This window comes from Strix aluco, chromosome 6 (genome assembly GCF_031877795.1).
Source record: "Strix aluco isolate bStrAlu1 chromosome 6, bStrAlu1.hap1, whole genome shotgun sequence".
Classification (NCBI taxonomy): Eukaryota; Metazoa; Chordata; class Aves; order Strigiformes; family Strigidae; genus Strix; species Strix aluco.
This window is the reverse complement of record NC_133936.1, coordinates 24800896-24822050: the sequence shown is the minus strand read 5'-3', so window position 1 is coordinate 24822050 and position 21155 is coordinate 24800896. Positions and strand designations below refer to the sequence as shown.

Genomic DNA, 21155 nt, shown 5'->3' with positions numbered 1-21155 from the left:
TTTGAACAAGGACCTTCACATTTAGGCAACTGTGACTAAGAAGAAGAGGGAGTAGGCTTCCCAGAGAAAAGGCTTAGGAGTGGTAATGAATTGCAGAGCCCTTTTCCTGGTGACTAATTTGTAGTCTCACTTGATAATTATCTAAAATTGTTACTATCCAATAGCTAATTAATGGCTTTTGGTCTGTAATAGATAGGATCTACATTACCTGTGTAGCAGTAACTGCTTGCACTGTGGGAGCCTTCTCTGCACAATCATGGGTTGAAAGTCCCTGAGCCTGAACTACTGTTTTTACCAATAAAGAGTTTCTCTTGTCAGAGGTTGCAAAGTGCACTAGCATAGATAATTGTCATGTTTTCCCTCTGTCTTATGGATAGAGAGGCTATGAGTGTCTCAGGATTATTCATGTGGTGCTTTCACAAGTATTAAATAGCCTCAGAGTGGACTCTAGGTATCGGTGGCAGATGATTAGAAGGAAAGGTTAATTAATAGGATGCTCCCCATTGGCAAAAGCATGGAAATTAGAGCTGTGTCAGAGGGTGACAAGAGCACATTCCTCTTTGGAATTAAAAGGTACCTGAACAGAACTTAAATTGGAGCACTAATGATCCTGGGGGGAGGGATGATGGTGATGAGGGGTTGTTTTTGGATTACTGGAAATATTGCGAAAAAAAAAAAATTTGGAAATAGGGGTCCCCAATTTAAAAAAAAGGAAAAAAAAAAAAGTCTGAGTTACTCGGTCAAGGAAGGTCTCATATACTGATTGTTCTTTCAGTGCCACAAGATGCAAGAGCAGTAAATACAGAAAGCTCTGTCTTACTCAGATGCATTTGTTAGTATATTTAGAAAAGTACAGAAATTAGAAAGACAGATATATGCAAGTATTTTTCTTTATTTTGTATTTAAGTGTATTTCCTTTGCTCTCTTAACAGATAATTACTACAGCAGTGATCCTGTTCATCAGTATATTGATGTCAGGTATCTCACTTATGTGCATGAACAGAAGTAGGCAAGAGTCAAGCTATGAGGTACTGAACCCATATTCACCACGTAGCCAAGTGGAGGATGTTGAAGTGGAAGGTAGTGAGGGCAATCGAGTTTCAGCTGCTGTGCCTCAGCCTTCTCCAGGATCTTCTGCACAGCCATCTGCAGAAAGAGGTAGAGAAAGTAGATTTGTGAAAGAACAAATGTCTCAGGATACAATAAAATAAAATAATGTTCAAAATGTAATTCTGACCTGGGAAGGACAGTTGTTTACACCTTCAAGTGTTACACTAGGACAGGAGAAAATCTAGATATAACTGCCCAAGGATTTAGGTTTATGTTTCTAAGGAAAGTTTGATGTTTATCACTGTAAGGGTGGGGGAAGTGGACAGGAAAAAAAGCATGCCTATGGTTTCTATGTAAGTAGTGGTATCGTGATAAGGATGTGATAAATGCAGTCCACTGGGCGTCTTAGATTGTTTACCCACTAAACTGTGTCTCTGAGAATAGATTATATGCCAGCAGTGTTGCTACTCCATGTGTTTCTAATCCTCCTTGTTTGTATGTAGTCTTTTTGATCACTTCCCATACGTTTTCCCTCTAGCTAGAAGTACTTGCATTGCTTCCATGGTGGAATTGCTATGTTAAATATTTCTACATATTAGTAGTGTAACCCATCTACCCTCTCAGCAAATGGGAAAAATTGTCTGCTTTCTTCTTTTGGGTAATTTTTGAGTATAATAGTTAAAGGTGTATAGAATATATTGTTATACTTGTAAAATAAATTATGGTAGTGAAGGAAGATAACTATCCTGTTACTGTACACGCTTAGGTTGCTGTTCTTGTCAAACAACAAATGGTGAATTATCCTGTGCTAGAGAGAGCAAAGCAGTGTCAAATGCTGTTGAAAGCAAGGTTCCTCCAATTGAGACAGGTAAAGCAGTAGTGTCTCCTTGTTTTAGTACTATAAACTCTTCCACACTTGTGTGTTGTTTTCACAAAGAAGCTGTTTGGGCTGTTGTTCTCTCAACTCTACCCGGATAATTTATATTTCATATTAAAATCAAGTATTAGGCAGTGTTTAGGTGTTTGCTCTCTTCTGCGTGATAGTTGTTAGTAATCTTTCAGTACTCAAGATGAACGGTTGTTTTTGGTTGGTTTTTTTTACCACTAAGCTACTTTAACACATCATTCTGAGCGTTCAGACTTTACCGCTCCATCATTGCCTTGTTTGGATGCTGGGAAGTTGAATGCTTTGCCTCAAGTTTTCAACCTAAACACACTTTTTTACATTCTCATGTTCACATCTTGTGTCTTCTAAAAAAGCCTTTGTTGTAATAATGCACAAGTTTTGAATGAGAAACCTGAATGAGATCTAGAGGAGCAGGCACTTACTGCAGTTTAGATCAAATGTCCATGCTGCTATACTGTTCATGTCTAGGGGAGAGAGATGGAGAAAACTGATTAAGGGGGCCTTAGGAATCACTGAAATAGAAAAAATGGATTGCTGTGTCTGTTCAGCACCTGATGGAAAGCTGCATACTCAGCCCATTCTCATTGTACATTGCTTTCAGTAATCAAAGCTAGCTGCAGTGCAACCTTTCCCTTTTTCCTATTTTCTTTTTCTTGGTTTTTTTGCATCCTTAACAAGGAAATTCATACCTTCGTGCTTTGTTTGGATGCAGCATAACTTTGAAGCAGTCTAAATATTTCATACTGAGACATAGTTATGTCTCCTCTCACAAAATACTAGCTTTCCACCTATTGCCAACTCTTTTATCTATTAAGTAGTTCAGACAAGCATCATAAGAATGTCTTCCAATGACAAAGAAAGGCCAGTTTAATTTTCTTATCCTAAAAGATAAGGTAGAAAATATCTTAACATTGAGTGGAAATTTTTTAGACCTGCTGAGTGAACACTTCAAAACTATACATCAGTAAAAGCGAATTGTAATGGATACACTTGTGTGCCTTTGGCTGCAATAATTACTAATCCTTGTACTATCCCACTGAACTACAATGACAGGTATCTGATGCAAATTCTTAGTTATGTCTTTGGCCAGGAAGTTTTTCACTGCCATCTAGAGGAAGATACTCTGACTTCCTTAGAGCTTTGTGGCTGGAAGACAAGCATCCATTCTCTGTGTGTTTGGCTCTTTTGATTGATAGAATTATGACAGTGTTCTGATATACCATGTTCAAAATACAGTCACAGAACTGAAATTAGATATGGTTGATTGTCTGCTCTAGAGCTCAACAACGCTGAGATACAGAGTAAAAACATTAGATTTGACATTATATTTGAAATATTTATTCCAGAAATTAATTCTAATTTTAAAAACTGTTCTGAGAAATGCCTATTTTTTCGTTATTTCTAGTAGTTTTTCTAAATGTTAACCACAACTTAAGTTTGCATTAAACCTTTGAAAGAAGAGTTCTGTTACAAAAAGTTTCTTCACTTTACGAGCACATGTAAACTACTGTTTCATGTGAGAATAGATGTCTGAACAGGCTGTTGTCAAAGCCAGTATTAAATTTTTTGTGTGTGACTTCGGTACAGATACTTACAAGGTAATTTAACTCAGGAAGTTACATTAAGGAGTTTGCTCATAGAGTTCGTAAGTTAGAAGCCTAATAAAAAATTCTGGTTTGTTTTTCAGCTGATCAGTGTGTGAGTCATTGCAGTACTCAAACCTGTGTATTGGCTCAGGAAGAACAGCTTCTACAGACTGGAGACAAACAGCTGGCCAGACATGTGCTGCTGTGCTTACTTCTTATTGTTGGCCTGTTTGCCGTAAATATTTTTCTCCCCATGTTGTTTAACTCATTGAGGTGGAATGATTTTTAGGAAAGCTATGTAGACAGTCCAGTAAAAATCTTCCAATTACTCATGTAACAATTCATTAAATAAATTAGAGGGTTTATTTTGATCCCTTACTGGAAGAGGGATATAATAAAATTAATTTTTCTGTGCCACATCATAAATTAAAGGCAAGTTAAGATTGATGATGTTAGTGAGCAAGCCACACTGGAGAACTGTAAAAAGAAAAAAAATTGGAATTATATCATTTGGTAATTAATTAATCACTACTGCCCCTCTTCCCATTTTTCTCAAGAGCTAGTCTTCTTCCCTAGACAATAATCAATTGAAAATATAAAGTGAATTCTACTTCTGAAGGAGACTGTACAAAAATTGTTCCATCTGATCATGCTTATATTTGGAGCTTGGAATTTTCTGAGGTGCTTTAGTAATGAAGAATAATGTAAGACTTTATCTGAAATGAGAAAATGCAATTTTGTTAATTTTGTTGCTTTTAGTGGTGGTTTGGAGGCAAGGCAGCTGAGTTGGTGTTGCCAACCATCATTACTGACTAGATCCTAGCTGTGAAGGTGGCTGCTCCTGTGTAAAAGTGTACAATACCAGAACATAATGCATTAGGGATATAATTTGAATTTTTAACTGTGACAAAGATGAGAATCAACTCTCTGTTTGAATGTAATGCTGAAAGTTGAGCTTCTTGTGGATGACAATTAGGGGGGAAGTATTTTTATTTTCAATGGAAAATACTATGGCATAAATATGTAATGCTGCAAAGCAGGACAGTGTGGCACAACTATGTAGTGTAATAGCTACTAGTGTTGCTTTTCAGGTTCTGTTAAATAACAAAATGGAAGTTTTCCCTTTCTCAAATTTCCTGTATCGAATATTCCATGCTGATACATTTTTTTACATCTCATATATTTGAGGTGTCCCAAATGTTAGCCTCTACTTTAGTTGTATCTGAATGATTACATAGATACTATGAAATGAGACCAGTTACATCGAAGAATTAGCCTTTACACCCAAAGGGGTTAACTTTGGAGGTTTTATCCTGCTGTCAGGCATCTAAAATCGCTGAAGTGGTATGTGCTTCAGCTTAACACAATCTTAACTATGCAGAAAATATGTAGAAAGCACTGGTCTCAGCCAAACAGGCCTAAAGACAAATACTGCAGATCTGTCTGGGCTAATATTGTCTGTGTTAGGTTGAATATGTAAGTATGCTTAAGGCAAGTTCCTTACATAAACATCTAAAGGGGTAGGACCTCTACACTGGTATGTTTTGCATTATTTTGTTTAAAAACAAACAAGTTCTTCCCTCCACCCCCAGCTATTAAGCCTAACTAAAATGATGTTTTGAGGTGTTTGTTCCTTCTTATTTGTCTTTATCTGAATCATTTGTTAAATAACAATGGTGAAAATTGTGCAAGAATCTATTAGCATGTGAAGAGTAAGAAAGTGCTTTTGATTTTTAACAGTCAGCTGAGGTTTGTGGTTTTTGTTGTGTTTTTTTGTTTTTTTTTTTTTTCCTTAATAGAATCTTTCCAGTTGTTTGTGGTGGCTGTTCAACCAAGAGCCTGGAAGGCTCTATGTGGAATTGCAGTTCTTCTGTGCTGTGTTTAATTTTGGTCAGGTACTCATCAATGTTTGTTCTGAAAATTACTTTGTTAGTGGGTGTTGCAGCAGATGCTGTTACAAGCACTGTAAGTTGAAGTCCTCAAACAATGCTGAAGTCACCAGCTTCTTACGTTGTTTTGCCTTTTTTTCTCAAGCTTTTTCTTTTGCTTTAATAGCTTTCTTACCATAATGCATGTCTTTTATGTTCATGAACATTATCAAAGGTACAAATGACAACTGAATGCCAAATGCCTGTGGAAATTGAGTAGGATTTTAGCCTTATTTGTACCAGAAAGCTTTACTGGTGTAGCTTCTGTGGAGTTAACACCAGTATAACTAAATAGGTACAAGATGGCTACATGGATACTTTCACTGTAAGGCTTTAAGTTGTTACCTCTTCAGTTTCAGTTACAACACCATCAGCTAATAGCTGACAGTTAGATGTGTAATTGTTCCAGCTGCACATAGCCTATTTCAGTGCAAACTGACACAAGGTAGCTTGGTGATCTATGAAGGGGAAAGCAAGGCAGTATTTACACACATACTAGAGGAATGTTTTACAGATCCATGGACAGGTGTGCCTGCAAGATGCACTGCAGTATCAAATAATGATAGTAGTTTTGATACAAAAATGGCACAGAAAAATGAATTAACTGGAGAGCATTCTAGCATTCCAATGTAAGTCAGTTCTTTTCTTAACATTAACAAAGATAGATTTAAATAACTGGCTATGTAAGGATAGCCAGTTACCCTTAAGTGTCAGGTGGCATGTCACAACATTAGGTTTACCAAACTGTTTCTTGAAGAGTTTCTTTGGCCTGTTACGTTTTAATCTGTCTTTTTAAGGCCCAAATGAAAAAATAAAAGCAGAAACAAAATGCATTTTAAATGATACCTAGAGAAGAGAGATACTTTTCATGGGTGTTTTGGCAATGAGTTTTTAACATTTTGTTTCTGTTCTTTAGAAACCAAAGTTTTTGCTTAATGTTGCTTTTTCTGTATTTTTTTTCCTCCAGGGCTTCATTTGCTTTGGTATTTTTGGCTTAGATAAGCATCTAATCATTCTACCATTCAAGCGAAGGTAAATAGAATCTTTATACATACACCTATAAACTTCATTATTAACAATAATAATTTTTAAAGGGTACTTAATGTTCAGTGCCATTGCATGCCATTTCCTGTTTATTCAATCTTCCAGATTTCTTTCCTCTCCCAGTTGTGGAGAGCTAATTGCAGTTCACTGTGCATAAGGTTTTTTTACACTGTCCTAATGAAATTCCCAAAGACACAAATCTCACAGGCTCCTTAGAGACAAAATCTTTGGCAAATGATGATGAAGTATGTGATTGGATCAGTGAGATGATGTATCTTCAGAAATAATTGAATAATAATTAAAACTTAGATGTGAATGCTGAACCTGTATTCATAACCTCATGCAAGTACTTTGTATGGATGGACATTTCACTGTGGAGGCAGAAGTTGTACAAAGCCATCTTTAACTTAGAGCTAGCTGGCTGCGGTGTGAATCCAGCAGCTAAAGCTGGCTCCCAACTACCCTCTGTCTTTCCTTCTGCCTGAGCCTAGAATAAAACCTCTCAGTGTTCAAAGGCCACACGAGTATGTTGTGAAGATTATATATAAAGTACTGGGCACAAAACCAGTAAAACAGTTGTGATAAACTTCCTAGGAGTTCCATTCTGTTATTTGCAGTTTCCTTAAAAATGCCTCTGGTTGATTTACTGCTTTTTATTTATTTTCTTTTTTCTTTTTAAGACTTGAATTTTTCTGGGGAGGAAGAGAAGCAGCAGGGCATACAGATCCCTCTGTACCTGAGGAAATCAGGATGACCTGTCAACAGTTTGTTCGTTATCATAGAGATCACTGTGTCAAAAGTATTGTCAGAGGCAGAAGGTAAGGTTCCTCCCTGTATGTATAACCCAATACAAAGGTCATAGCTCATCGTTTGAAAATAATGAAATGTGGTTTAATCTGTCTGTGGGCGATTCCTGTCGTGGCATATTTATTCAAACTCGAGGGTTAAGAATTTAGCAGTAACAGAGAAGTGTTTCTGGTCTCACACTGAAACATTGAGGTGTAAGTTACCACATTATCCCATCTGGGTTTTATATAAATTCTAAAAAGTTTTATGTTGTTAAGGCATTGTCCCAGTTTTTTGCATTTAGCTGGAGTTCAGGAGAGAAAATATTTCTGAAAAAATGTATTCGATAATACCCATAATAGAGTGCATGTGTCTGAGTTTTGTCAAACTTGAGACCCTTCATTTGTTTTGTTTTGAGATTAAGGTGTCAGTATTTAAGTGACTGTTTACTAATAAATAGCTTTTACAGGAGGCAAAACTATTGCAACTGATGTCAGTGTGTACTCAGAGGCCACTCAGTATGTGAGATTGTAGTGGTTTTAGGACCTTTAGACCTTTTGAGTTCATACAATTTTTTTTGCTTATTCCTCTTGTGAGGCCTAAACCTCAGTTTGTGAGATCAGCAAAACTTTCAGAAGCAAATTAAGATACCCAAATCAAGGATTATGTATTCAGGTATGTGTAGGTGGATGAGAATAGAAAGGCAGACAGAAGCAGCAGGAACAAGAAAAAGATTCTGTCTTTATATAAATATTCACAGTATGAAACGGAGACATGACGAATTGTTCTAACAGGACACTTATACTTTTTTTGTCATGTGAGCTTTTAAGTAGAACTAGTTTGGTGGGATGGGGTGGTCTTTTAATGGTCGGATTGTCCAAAACCACATTCCAGAACTGTTTTTGACAGCATCATGATTTTGTTCAGTCTCCTCAGAAGTCAGTAATGTTCCATAAGAAATAAAGTAATAAAGTTATCTATTTAGGAAAAATGAACTGTGGCAGTTCAAAGACTTGCTTCTTTCATGCCAGACAGAAAGGATGTATCAGAAAACGTTTGGTTTGAAATAGGACAGGTTTTACAGCTGTGTTTCCTGTGCCTCTGCTGCTACTGTGGTTTCTTGGGCTTAGGGCTGTTCATTTGGCTGGGTTTTGTGGTTATTAATCATATATCCACCTGAGAATACATCAGACTGACATTTGTTGCTTCATTGTTCTAATATTATGTTTGTGTGGAGGGAGTTTCATATCTTATTTCTCCTTGTGAGTTAAAGCATTTATCTTCTCGTTTTAAATATTCATCTAACTTAATCCTATTCTCTTTGGTTTAAACATACTGTAACTGAGACCTTGTAATCATGGATTTTTATTTATTTTAATTTTTGCCTCTCTGCTAATAGATGTTAACACTTGCTCTGTGTTACTGCTGCTTTTAGCTTAAAAAAAAAAAAAAAAGTAGTTTGTTTTTTGCTGTCTTGTGTAATTGTTAATCATCTTCAGAAACCCTGCACTTGGGTTCCACAAAGCAGATTTTAGATAATCAGAAACATTCATTGCTGCAGGTAAATTTCTGAATGGTATTTTTACTGCAGTTAGGTAGATGTTAGTGGCATTGCCTTATAAATATGTAAAAGAAAATTAGTTTAGTCTTGTTGTAAAGGCTTTGTTTATTCTTAGTACTGCCTGTGTGGTAAATATTTAACTGGATATGCAAGTTAAATGGTTTTTGTTTACAATATATGTAAGCAGTTAGTGTCTGTTTAAAGCTGTAGAGAAATGATAAAATTGAATTAAAGTGCAGATTGAGTCCCTGTTGCTGCGGGCATGCCGCACTCAAATCAGATATTTTGTTGCAGAAATGGTCATGCTAATGAGTACATGGGAAGTAAGTATCCAAGAAATAGAATTACATTGTGCGTGTTTTTAGGAAAATTGCTACTTATGTTCACTGAAGTTTATTTGCACAAGCCTAAAATAACTTTGTACCTACATTTTGCTTCTCCTTGAAGTGTCTGTAGGAAAAGGTAGTGAACATTGGCATGTCCCTAATATACAAAATTTGCAAATTCTCTTCTAACATGCTCTTAACTATCATGATGTCTTTCCTTGTTTCCTGCTGTTTTTCCTTGCCTTTCCCCATCGTGCAGTGGTGATACCAGATTTACAGAACATGTGGGTGAATCATTCCTTTGACATACAGGTGTGGTGCAAAGATCTCCACTGGCATCTTCTTTGGCTGTGACCTGGTGAACTGGCTCATACAAGTTGGCCTTGCCTCTGACCGTGGTGAAGCTGTGATGTATGGAGACAGACTGATGAAAGGAGGCGTTGTCCAGCATATTACAAATGAATTTGAATTTCGGGATGAATATTTGTACTACCGCTTTATTCCTAAGAGATCAGTCGCAGTTGAGAGCCATTGACCTGAGCAGGTAGGCAGAGGACAGGCAGTTAGGTCAGAGTGTGACCACCTCCTCTGCCTTCACCACTGAAACTGGAAGTACTTCTTTCTCAGGGCTCTCAGAGAATTTTGTTATTCTCTCTTGTAAAGTTGAGATGTGGTTCTACTTGTGTCTATTCTGAAGGAAATGGTACCAAGTGATATTTAGTGAGTGTTCCAGCCAGAGTGCAACTAGAACAAAACAAGATGCTCTGGATTTAGAGCATTTTTTCAATTCTGAGCAAAACAAATAGTAAAATGATACGTGTCACTGTCATATTATAGAGGCATTATAACAGCAGCCTTAGTGACTGGTGCCACAATGGAAAAAAAAAAAAAAAAAACCAAACCCCAAAACATGAATGAGAGGTATTTTTCATGTTGCTGTATGTTTTCCATATTTTAGTGTGATGAAATATTGATTCATTTATGGTCAGGCTTCCCCCCTGACTTCATAGAAGTAGGATTTCTTCTGTCATACCCCGTTTTTACTACTCTACTCTTGTCTAACACCAGGAACTTTTTCTAGCAGTTTACACCTCAGATCAGGTGGTTTGTTCCTTCCTTAAAGATAAAATCCTCTGTTTGTAAAAGTAGAATTGTTATGAAGATGATTCTGATGTCAGAGGATTAAAGCTGAGGAAATATTGAGTAGAATAAATAATGGTTTTGTACAAATTTACCAAATCTTAAAAACATGTAAAAATACCCACCGCTCCCCCAAATTGGGAAATGATATAATGGAATTTCATTTAAACAATTGGTTCTGAAGTTTTGCCTTACGGTATAGTAACAGCTTTGCCAAGAGTAGATTTTTTTACTTTCTGCAATTAGCCTTTCCAGTTTAATTCAGAAGTGCCAGCCTCAAATAAAGATGTTACAGAAGCCTTGGATACCTGTGCAAGTCAAGATGAAAAATTTTATCAAATCATAAAACCTTTTAAATGAAATACAATGACTTTAAATCCATTATATAAAGGATCCTAACTGAAGATCCAAGTTAGGGTTTAGTGTAGCTGAAATTTTAGTATTGGTTGCCTAACACAGGTTTCTAATAAGCCTCAGGTATCCTCCTGCGATGTTTAAATAATTACTCTAGTGTCATTCAGATTCCAGTGCACTGAAGGCAGAATCTGAGAATCTGTGTGTCTTCTGCAGTATTTTGAAAAGGTTAAAGACAAACTGTAGTATCCAATAGCCATTACGTTGCCCTTTTAAAACTGTAAGAACAGCATTTATATGTCTAAATAAAACTTTTATACAGTGAGGGAAAGGAACCCAGGTATTAAAACAAAAAAGTATTTGCTCAAGCATATTAATAACTCTTCTCATCTTTTTTTAAACAGTATTTCCCTTTTTTCTTTTTTTTTAGTACACAGATTTTTATTATAGCTACTTATGCGTCTATTTTGTACTAAGAATTAAAAGTGATTTTAGCAGCATTAAACTACTGTTCAAGAAACAGTTGTTTTATGGTAGCTATAAATCCATGCAAGACTTATACTGGAAACCCTTTTACTGTCAGTCTTACTGCACTTCTGCAGTGTGCACAACAACATAACTGCATCCTACTGCATATGTATGCTATACAAACTGACATATTTTAACGTTTTCCAGCAACAAAATAATTGCCATTTGTATCAGGCTGTGGCCACAAAGGAGAACAGTAGTGTATTTCCATTACAACTGCTGAAGACAGCTAGATCAAATATTTTGGAAAAATTACATATATGTGACTTAAGAGCAGAAGCCATGAGTATGTCTGGCTTCTAAATACTGTAACTTGTCAATAAATCTGTTACTTGATTTCAGAGTTCTGAGCTTTGATGTTATGTGGGGTGTGGGAGGGTTATGTGTGCATGTCTAGATTTACAACAAATGTGTTTTCCTGAGAGATTTGATAAAGTGGCTCTTGGGTTTCAAATTTGGCATTTCTTAAATCTACCCTTGATGCTTTTTAAGTAGGCAGAGGACTTGTTAATGGATGCTCACACAAAGATACCAGTTTTCATCTAAGCCTAAACAGATCTTTAGGAATGTTTCACGTTACCATCTACTTACCAAATAATTTTTTTTTTTTTTAAATTGAAAATTCTTCAAATGTTCAAGAAGTTGATCTTAGGTCAGTTTTATGGTCCTATGCATAGTCATTCTTCTTGCACTCTTGTCTTTCTCATTGTCATCATAAAGTCCTGCCCTTGCCTCCCTTTTTATAATGGCTCTGCTCTTCCCTAGATTTAACACAATATATCTGTTCTAATTAAGAAATTGCTCAAAATTTCTGCTTAGAGAAGGCTCCCTGTTACAAATCTAATGAAGAGAATACCTTTAATTAACAACTGACACCAAATTCTGTTAAACAAACTGTTACAACATTGTGACTGCTGATATCATACTCATTAATCTGATGAGAGATTATCATGGTTAATAAATAAAGAAACTAGGAATTAAATACAGGATATGATAATCTGTTTATAAATCACTGGGTACTTCTGGAAGCTAAGAATAGACTTCAGATAGCTTTAGAAAGTTAAGTAACTCTTGTATCTGGTAAATACTTGCTTCCACCAAGGAGCACTGGCAAGTTTTAAAATAGTTGACAATTTGATATATGTCAATAGTTGATCTACTGATGTGTGAATTTTTGGTGGTTAGAAATAGCTTTGCTTTAAAGATGTGGTCAGTGGTGCAAGGTAGGTTCGTTTGGGGTAAATCTCAGTTAACTTGGAAGTTACAAATCCATGAAAACATCCACTGAACAAGTCCAAAGGAGTCTCCAGTGAAACACTGGATCTTTTTTCTAGCACTAATCTTAAAATAATTGTGATAATGAACAGGGGTGGATATAAAACTTTTAGTTTTCTAGATAGCAATTTTAGTACTTTTTTTTTTAAAATAATGATCCTTCATAAAGCTCTAGACCTTTTAAAATAAACTGTAAAATGTGTTCCTAGATGAAATACATGGAAAGATTGCCCTCTAGAGGACGTTCTGAATTTTTTTTTTAATGTATGGTTATTTATTCCTCCTGATTTCATGTTCATTTTTTTGTTTTACACTGCATGTGTTCTAGGAGAATGAAATCCCAGTGAAAAAGGTACCAAAATATCCTGTACCCTGTTGGCCATCACTTGATCTATCTCCACACATCACATTTGTTTTTACTTTGTATCCTGTAAACCAGTAAATAAAAAACACAGAAACTAGAGGAGCAGTTAGACTCTATCTACCTATATTACAAGCAGACCAATATGCTTAACCTGGTTAATTGTCACACTATGATTAAGTGGCCAAGAAGTTCACTTAAAGGCCTGCCCCACCACCTTCACTACTTTCATTCCTGTGTAACTTCACTATATTTGCATTGTAGCATAAAACTGTTTCTCTTGTTTTGCTATGCTACCTGTAAACTTGACTCACACCTTGGTTTCCAGCACAGTTTTACCTGGCATTTATTGATGCTTTGAAGTTTTCAAAGAGCTAGTGTGGAACAGCTGATGATCAAAAATAGGACAAAGATACACAATTGTCAGATATAGACATCCATGAGGAAAACAGGTAAATACAGCAAAATTTTATTAAATATCCCTTCCAGTTCATGAACATCCACCGTACTATTGAACTTTTAAGAAATTTTGTTGGCAACACAGGCACATTTTTATCCTGCTTGATCATGTAGTAAAGCCAGAATCTTCTTTCTTTGTTGTTTGCTCAGTTTTTCCCTTGCCACAGATAATAAAAGTAGCATCACATATTGATCATTACTTTTAAACAGGATCAGGGAGGAAGAGGGCAAAATGCTTGATTAAACTAACTCCATAGTCTAGTAATTCTGGCAAGACAAGTCATGGTTAAAAGGCCTTATACGAAGTGAAAAAATTTTAAAAGTCCTTTTAAGTGTCCCACTGAGTATATGTATATACATGTGTACCCCAACCTCTTCCTTTCTAGTTGCCCAATTTAAAAAAGTAACAATTCAAGAAACATTAAAAAAACTCCCACATGATGTTATAAAGTATATTGCAGAATTAATTTGACAATAATTATATTGCATGTAAATAAGTTTGTTTATTTTTGGTATCAGGGTGGGGGATATAGACAGGGAAGTGAAAACTGTATGGCAACTTGCCACATGCTTGCATTGTGGAATTCCATTTAATCAGATTTCACTACAAATCTATGGTAACGTTGTAACTGTGATTTGGTTTTAATATACCTTGAATTCAGCCTCATTTTATGTCAAGAGTAGAAGGTTTGTACATGAAACACGTCTTAGAATGGTTTTGTCAAATAGCTGAATATCAATGTTACTTGACTTGCACATTACTTTCCTTTTTATTCAGTGCAAGTAATAGGTTCTACATTTTAGAACGTCCTTCAGCATGGCCATTTTAATTCAGGCAATGTGAAATTCTGCTATTATTATCTTGACTATAAAAGCTGTGTGTGTGTACACTAGAACTGAGTTCTCCAAATCTGAACTGGTGTTCTTCATCCAGAGACGGGGTTGTTCTGCAATTTAGTCAAGCTATTACATTCTAATTGCATCTGTTTGTTGACAAAATCAATCTCTGCTGACAGCTTTATGCCACAGACAGACAAAGCTACTGTCTAGCTCTTAAGAGCCTTTTCAGTGTTGCTTCATACAACCAAAAGCTGTTTGGCCTGAATATGAATCCGCATCTTTAAAACTGTCCATACTAACTGCTATATTGAAAATAAGATGTAATCTATATAGCCACTTCATTAGAAAAGTTAATCATAAAACTGAATTTTACCACACTCAAATAGTAGCTTTAGCTATATATTTTGAGTTCTTCATCTACACACTGTGAAAAAAGGTTAACCATTTGGTTAATGTCAAGACATCCGTTTTGCAGGATTGATTCCATTTCACTTATCTTCTGTTTCTCCAACTGCTGTATCTCTTTCAGCATCTCTTTACCTTGTCCCTGCAAAAAGAAACATCAGTATTTCACTAAAAACTATACAGAGTATGTACTGTTCACCCTAACAAAATTCTGTTCTACTGTCCTTATTTTAACCTTCTAATAGTTTCTAGGGTGCAAATTTGTGTTGGTAGAAGTTAGTACTACGATAGGTTTTATTAAACATCTTTCCTAATATCTAGCACTCACTTCATTGCCCTGCATCCTTGTCTGAACAAAATGAAAGCTGCTTTAGGTATTTATGCTATCAAAACTTAAGGGAGCATGTCTTATTTTTTAGAACATTTAGGAGAGATGGTTTAGCATCTCTGTAGGAGAGATGCTACTGTTAAAAGTAAGCAACTGCCTCCCTGCTTCACCTTTGTGTCCAGCTGTCTTTGTGATCTTGTTTCCCTTCCTTTCCATTCCAAGCAATGATAAAAGGCATGCACTCCTTACTGCCCGAGACCAGTGTCCTGAAGAGGTTTAAGTACTCTTGTCAGGAGCTGTATATCTGCCTGTGGCTGCTCAAGCATTTCCCCATTATCTGACTGGGGCAGGAGTATGTGCGGCCCACTGCTCTGCAAGACGAGCATACAGATACTTGTCTGGGGCTGCGCCTGCGAGTACAGCCAAGTGCTAGTTGCAGTTTCTAGTGTTTGAAACATATGCCTGCCAGATGCCAAGACGATGGGCTTTGGTGCACTACTATGTTCTTTGCAATCCATCAAAGGGCATTAACTGGTATCGCATTAACAAAATGCAAGCAAGGAGCTTATATAAGCCACCTGCTTGCATTGAAATCTAATTTAATCAACATACCTCGATAGTTTCCATAACTACAGCAGCACTTTCATGTTTTTTATAGAGCTCATGTCTTCGATCTGGCTTATTCTGAAAACGTGGCTGCTTCTTAACTGGATCATCATGTCCAAATGTAGGGGAGCTAGTTTTTAATAACTGAGTAATATTGGGCACAAAAATGAAAGGCTTGAATACAGACCTAGAAAGAGAAAATACAACAGATACTTTACTGATACAGTTTTGTTAAAATTGTTGAGGCAGTGGATTGCTGTATTTTTCCCCGTTCTTCTAATTCCCTCTTTTAATAAAGAAGTCTTAAAAAAAAAAAAAAATCTCCTAACTGATGTTTAAGTCAGTGTCATAGCAGTGTTTCGCTAAGGTTGGTAGACAGCATTAATATACATAATGTACATTATGTTCCTTCTGCTTTTTGATTGTGCTTTTTCAGGGAAAAGAAAAAAAACAAAGCAAAAAAGTATAATTAAACAAATTACAATACTTTTTCATTTAGATATTTGCAACTTTTTATCCTAATTACTTGCTGCTACATCACCTCGCAGGATCTGGAGTTCCAGTAAAGAAGTGAATACACGGCAGATTAGGCTGCTGAGGCAGTACAGACACCATGCTTCCAGTTGTCATAAATCCACCTTCCATATTAATGCCACTCTCTTTGTCACGAAGAATTTCCATCATTATTTCAGAAGTGATAGATCCTATTTAAGATACAATTATTTACACACAGCACTACTTATAATACCAACTAAATGGCATGTTCTCTACAACTGGCTGCTTTTTCCTTTAATAGGCAATGCTAATTCTAGTTTGTCCGTGTTGGCAAAAACAACCCAACATCATCCTAAGAGCATACCTTAATATGTAATACACTTAATATTATTGTTTATTTCAAAGAGTAGGTGATAATGAGCTATAACATTTATGACTTAGAAAAGGTGGAGGACAACAACACACGATGTTTCCCAGAGAGGTAACATACATATGGCTAGCAAATGGTCAATCACACAGTAACTTCTCAGGTGGAAATTAGTAGCTTGGATTACAGGCTGAACTTTCTGAACACTGTGTGGAAGTTAAGATAAATTACTATAATAGTTACTGGTACTTGTACACAGTTAATACCACTATGTTGCTTTGGAAATATAAAAATAATAACAACTATGTGTGGATTTTGTGTGTAACTTTGAAAATGAAACACCAAGACTGTCATGTTTTGGGGTTTGAGGTTTTTTTTAATCATCTGACTTTCCAATGCACTTAAGCTTCAAGTGGACAATTGAAAGGATGCTCTGGAGTAACAGCAGGTTCTATACTCAGAATCAACAGAAACTACAATAGTACACCCATTTGTCAACTACCTCTGTGAGGTATAGTGCCAAATGTCTATGAAAACAATTATTTCTTCTCAAGTTAGGTGAAACAAAACCCTTTCCACGTAGACCTCTGCATCTAGTGTTCAAATGATACTGCTGTTCATGTATAGCATACACTGAAGCTTAAATACTGGCATGGTATCACCAAGCAATCCAATATTCTAACAGGCAGTTGTTTTCTTTTCAGATTTGGTATACCATTTGAGTATATGCTTATGGTAGAAAATCATTTGTTCATTCACTATTTTTTTTACTTGAAGGTATTGTCCACCATTTAATCTTTTAGTGTTTCCCTCAGTGAAGTTCTAGCTGCATAAAGATTTTTTTTTTTTAAACTGCCTTGCTGTTTCCTCTGAAAATAATCACTCTGCTGTTAAGTCAGAAGTCTCCAATATTATTTTTTTTATACACAATTCAAATTGCCTGCAGACAGGCATGCAGCACTACATTTCAGTAAGGAAACACTCTTAAGTATTTCCAAAGGTGCCTGGGAAAGTCAGAGAATTCAAGAAATCAGCAAGCTAGATGAATCAAAGAAATTAAAAGAAGCAACAGTCAGTTTGTCAACTGCAAGCTGGCAGCTTGCCTAGCTGGAAAGAAGGTACTGCATATTTTCCACTAGACTTTTTTATTATTTTGTATTCCTGAAATACATTCCCTATTTTTTGAAATATAAATAATGTATATCCAAAAATGGTCTTCACGTGGTAGGCAGCCTGGAAGAAAACTGTAGTGCCACTGAGTGAAAATGCTGCAAAGGGTGGATTAAGAAACCAGTGATTTTACTGAAGCTGTAAACCAAATAGCTTTTAGTTAGGGCACCTATTTAAAATAAACAAACTGAAGCCATGAGGCTGATAACCTGAACACCTAGTGTGATTTTTAAAATGGCTCAGGTAAATGCCTGAAAATGGGGATTTAGAATGAAAAACACTGATAGAATCTCAGCATTGTTATAATACAAGTAAATACAGGTATTATGAAAATGCTGTCAGTATTCAGAACCTGCAATTCCCAAAATGAATGCAGGATTTACATGATCACTAGAGCAGGATAGCTAAAGGTAATTCTGATGCTAAACCTGGTCTGGCAGAGCTCAGCCAAATAAATAAAAAACACAGGGGTGCAATGTAATTTTGGTTCAGATTAATTACTTCAAATGAGCAAGTGAATACAGATGCAGCAAAAACCTGCCAGGTGGATGCAGTTAGAAGAGAAGTAATAGCTTCTTTCTAGAGAGGTCTGAAAAATAAGTGAATAAGCTTAGAGTACAGAAAATGATTTTGTTCTGCCTCTCTGTGTTTTATTAGACTACACAAGGTTAGAGTAGCAGTTATAGTGAAACTACAAAGATTTAAAAAACAATCTCAAAAAACAAATGCAAGATATGTATCTCAATGCTGGTGTCTTAGGCCTATATGAATGATACCAGACTGAAGTTGTTCATAAGGTTCTGTTTGTGGCTGCAAACCACCAGGAGTCTGTTTTAGCCTTTGTTTTTTTTTCCTTAAAGGTACAGTAATAATATATAGCCTACCAAAATGTTTCAAAGCAGCTCTTACAGAGTAGTTAATGGTGTGGTCATTATGTGGCCTCTCAGTCTTGTTACTGGAGCTGTGTGTGTTTGATATTTGACCCTTGTTTTAATTTTTCCTCATCAACAAATTGGCAAAAATAGAAGACTTCAAGTTCAGTGTTCCTCCTTTAGGCAAAAAGTTATTCTAGTAAGTTCTGGTTCACCAAATCATGTGAATGATGGCCCGCAACAGAGGTCTAATCCTTTATGGTTTAAATTAATGTAGCTCACTAAATGCTTTGCGTATCTTTAAAAAAATATAAAAAATTATACCTTTGTGTTTGTTCAGAAGTTTATAGCCTTCACAATATCGGCCTCTGGATGTGGTCATTCTCGCAGTATTTACATAAGAATATGTGGCAGCAAAATCAAATTCCTTTTCCCCATCCCACCAGCCCTTGCTTTTGGCATATTCCTTCAATTCTGGGTGTTCTCTGTCAATCTTGGTTGTGATAGAGAGCTGGTTGGAAATATTCCGTACACCTCCTGTTTGTAAGGTGAGGAAAGAATCATTTTAATACATTTAATGCTTTTTCTTGGTATTTTGTTTACCATTAGCTTACTAAAGCAAATTATGCCCTGAAGAGTTTCCTACAAGATCTGTGAGTCCTGTGGTTTATTTTTGGCTCTCTCTCCTGTCTATGTGTACCCTTCTGATTGAAACTCCACTTCCACTCAGTTCTGACTCATTTACTTCTATTGCCACCATCATATTTCAGGTTCTGTCCTGATTATTCCCATCTTTACATTCTTCCTCTTAGACCTCCAAAGACATAGCTTGTCCTTCTAAGTCCACTGGACAAATCAGCCACTTCAGGGCCCAATGCACCGATCCTGTCAGTGTTACCCTGTCACCAAATGAAATTGTCATTCATTGCCACCATCCTTAAGAGCATACGTCCTGCTGTCATTCTGATGCTGACCTTCTTGCTGTCCTCTGTTTTCTAAGTGCAGAGGTGGTCATCTCTGACCCTGGAAAGGCCCCCTGTGACTCAGCTCCTCTGTGAAGCTGCTAACCGCTCTACACTGATGCCCTAGGAAGCAACTCCTGTGGTTTGCATGCACGTATGTGGAGGCTAGTTTGATGCCTTCAGGAAATGGTAAATGAAAAGTGGAGAACTGTTAATTGTCGTTGCATTTGAAATGTTTAAAATGAAGAGCATCATCCATACCTTCTACTTTTTCTGCTGCCCAGTATTTTCCTGATGTCTCCAGCACCCATGCTTCCTTTCTGTCGGCTATCAGAAAACTGTTATGGTATGTAAAAACCATGTGGCTCTCCATACAGTTTCCTCCCTGTCCATATTTTTCTAGCAAATCAACTATAACAGTAAGGGCTTTTTCAGCTGTGTCCGCTCTCTCGAGTCCAAGCCTAAAACAAAAGGAAGATGTTACCTTTGGAACTATAAACTTTACATACAACTATTCAGCCTGTGTATTCAAATTGACCTGGAATGCTATTTCTATGTGTACCTGATGCTTGTATGAACTGGTAAGAGAAAGGAGCAAGTCACTTAAAGGGCTTGTTTGACATGGGTCCTCTATGTCCTTGACATGGGGAAGAACAACAAAATGGAAATAGAGAAAGGCAGGAAGAGGGCTCCTAGAAAATGCCTGCAAGTCCTGTGGGGAAACCACCAAGAAGAACTGACTGACTGCTGTAGGTTAATGAGTTACGCTGGCAGCCAGCAAGGCAGGCACAAGAAGTCATCATTATTTACATGGAGATGCCTGGCTAAGGCTGAAACTTAAAAATATATGTGTGAAAGATGGGGGAAGTAGGAAGAGAGTACAGACCCTAGAAGAAGGCACAAACACTACTTCCTGACGTCCAGCTATGCTCTTGTTAAGAGTCTTGTTTCAGTTTAGTATAAAGTTTGTAGAGAGAAAAACGTTTGATGATTTCCTTGACAGATTCTGTCCTACCACCTGATACCTCTCATGGGCTCCCAGCCCAGAAATACTTATTTTTAACCATGGCTAGAACAGCAGAAGAGACAGCCGTGTCTTCTGAAAGTGAAAGAATGTATTTCCCCATATAACTCAAGACAAATGTTTCAAATTTCAAATAAATTCCGAATTCGGTACCATTTACCAAAGGAGCCTGTGCGAACCTTACGAGGTCCATGCCGAGGAGAGCTTCGTCGTCGCAGATCTCCTCTCTGCCCCACACCGCTTCGTTCCCGATGCACACGCCGTGTTCGTTGGCCCCCATCTCTGCCCCCCAGAGCCAGGAGGGGCGGCTCAGCACCACGGCGTGGGTCTTCTCGACTTGCTCAATTTTGATGTAGGTGCACTGCAAGGAGTCAGAGCACGCAACACGTTATCTTTCGCGCTAATCGCCTTAGCGAGCATCTCCCTTTAATTAATCGGCCAAATCGCGGGCTAAAAATGCACAGAAAATAGGACGAAAGGGTTTGGTTTTCCGCCGGCCCCGTCTCCCGCGGGACTGGCCGTGCCCTCACCTCCAGCGCGGCGCCGGGCGGGTGCGCGGCGGCCGGGACGTGGACGATCTCCTGCACCTCGTCCGCCGGCCGGTCCGAGTTCTTCCCGAAGACGACGCGACCCCCCGCCGCGGCGGGCGGCAGCGCCACGAAGGTGTCACAGGAGCGGGGCGACGGCCGGGGGAACATGCTGGCGGCTCCGTGGGGCCCGGTGGCGGCTCCTCAGGCCCGGCGGCCGCGCGGCGGGGCGGGGCTGAGCGGCGGCGTGGCCG

General features: G+C 37.4%; 2 protein-coding genes across 7 annotated transcripts in view; one reads left to right on the top strand and one right to left on the bottom strand.

Moving 5' to 3' along the window:
• GPR155 (G protein-coupled receptor 155) overlaps nt 1–11546 on the top strand; it is a 30594-nt gene extending 19048 nt beyond the window's left edge. For 3 of the 6 annotated variants that reach the window (XM_074829144.1, XM_074829145.1, XM_074829143.1), the window contains 7 exons: nt 933–1158; nt 1817–1918; nt 3645–3778; nt 5343–5438; nt 6439–6503; nt 7196–7333; nt 9501–11546. In XM_074829144.1, coding sequence (XP_074685245.1) covers nt 933–1158; nt 1817–1918; nt 3645–3778; nt 5343–5438; nt 6439–6503; nt 7196–7333; nt 9501–9723 — 984 coding nt within the window. In that variant the 3' untranslated portion in view covers nt 9724–11546. Of the gene's footprint in view, nt 1–932; nt 1159–1816; nt 1930–3644; nt 3779–5342; nt 5439–6438; nt 6504–7195; nt 7334–9156; nt 9186–9447 lie in introns of all 6 variants that reach the window. The other 3 variants (XM_074829147.1, XM_074829148.1, XM_074829146.1) reach the window with 3 other exon arrangements.
• A 1740-nt stretch (nt 11547–13286) lies between these two features.
• SCRN3 (secernin 3) lies at nt 13287–21145 on the bottom strand. The gene is made up of 7 exons (XM_074829152.1): nt 20905–21145; nt 20554–20735; nt 19612–19811; nt 18713–18925; nt 16026–16188; nt 15491–15671; nt 13287–14692 (listed from the first exon to the last, which is right to left on the bottom strand). The coding sequence occupies exons 1-7, from the start codon at nt 21070–21072 to the stop codon at nt 14537–14539; spliced, it is 1263 nt and encodes a 420-aa protein (XP_074685253.1). The 5' UTR covers nt 21073–21145; the 3' UTR covers nt 13287–14536.
• Nucleotides 21146–21155: the final 10 nt, after the last annotated feature.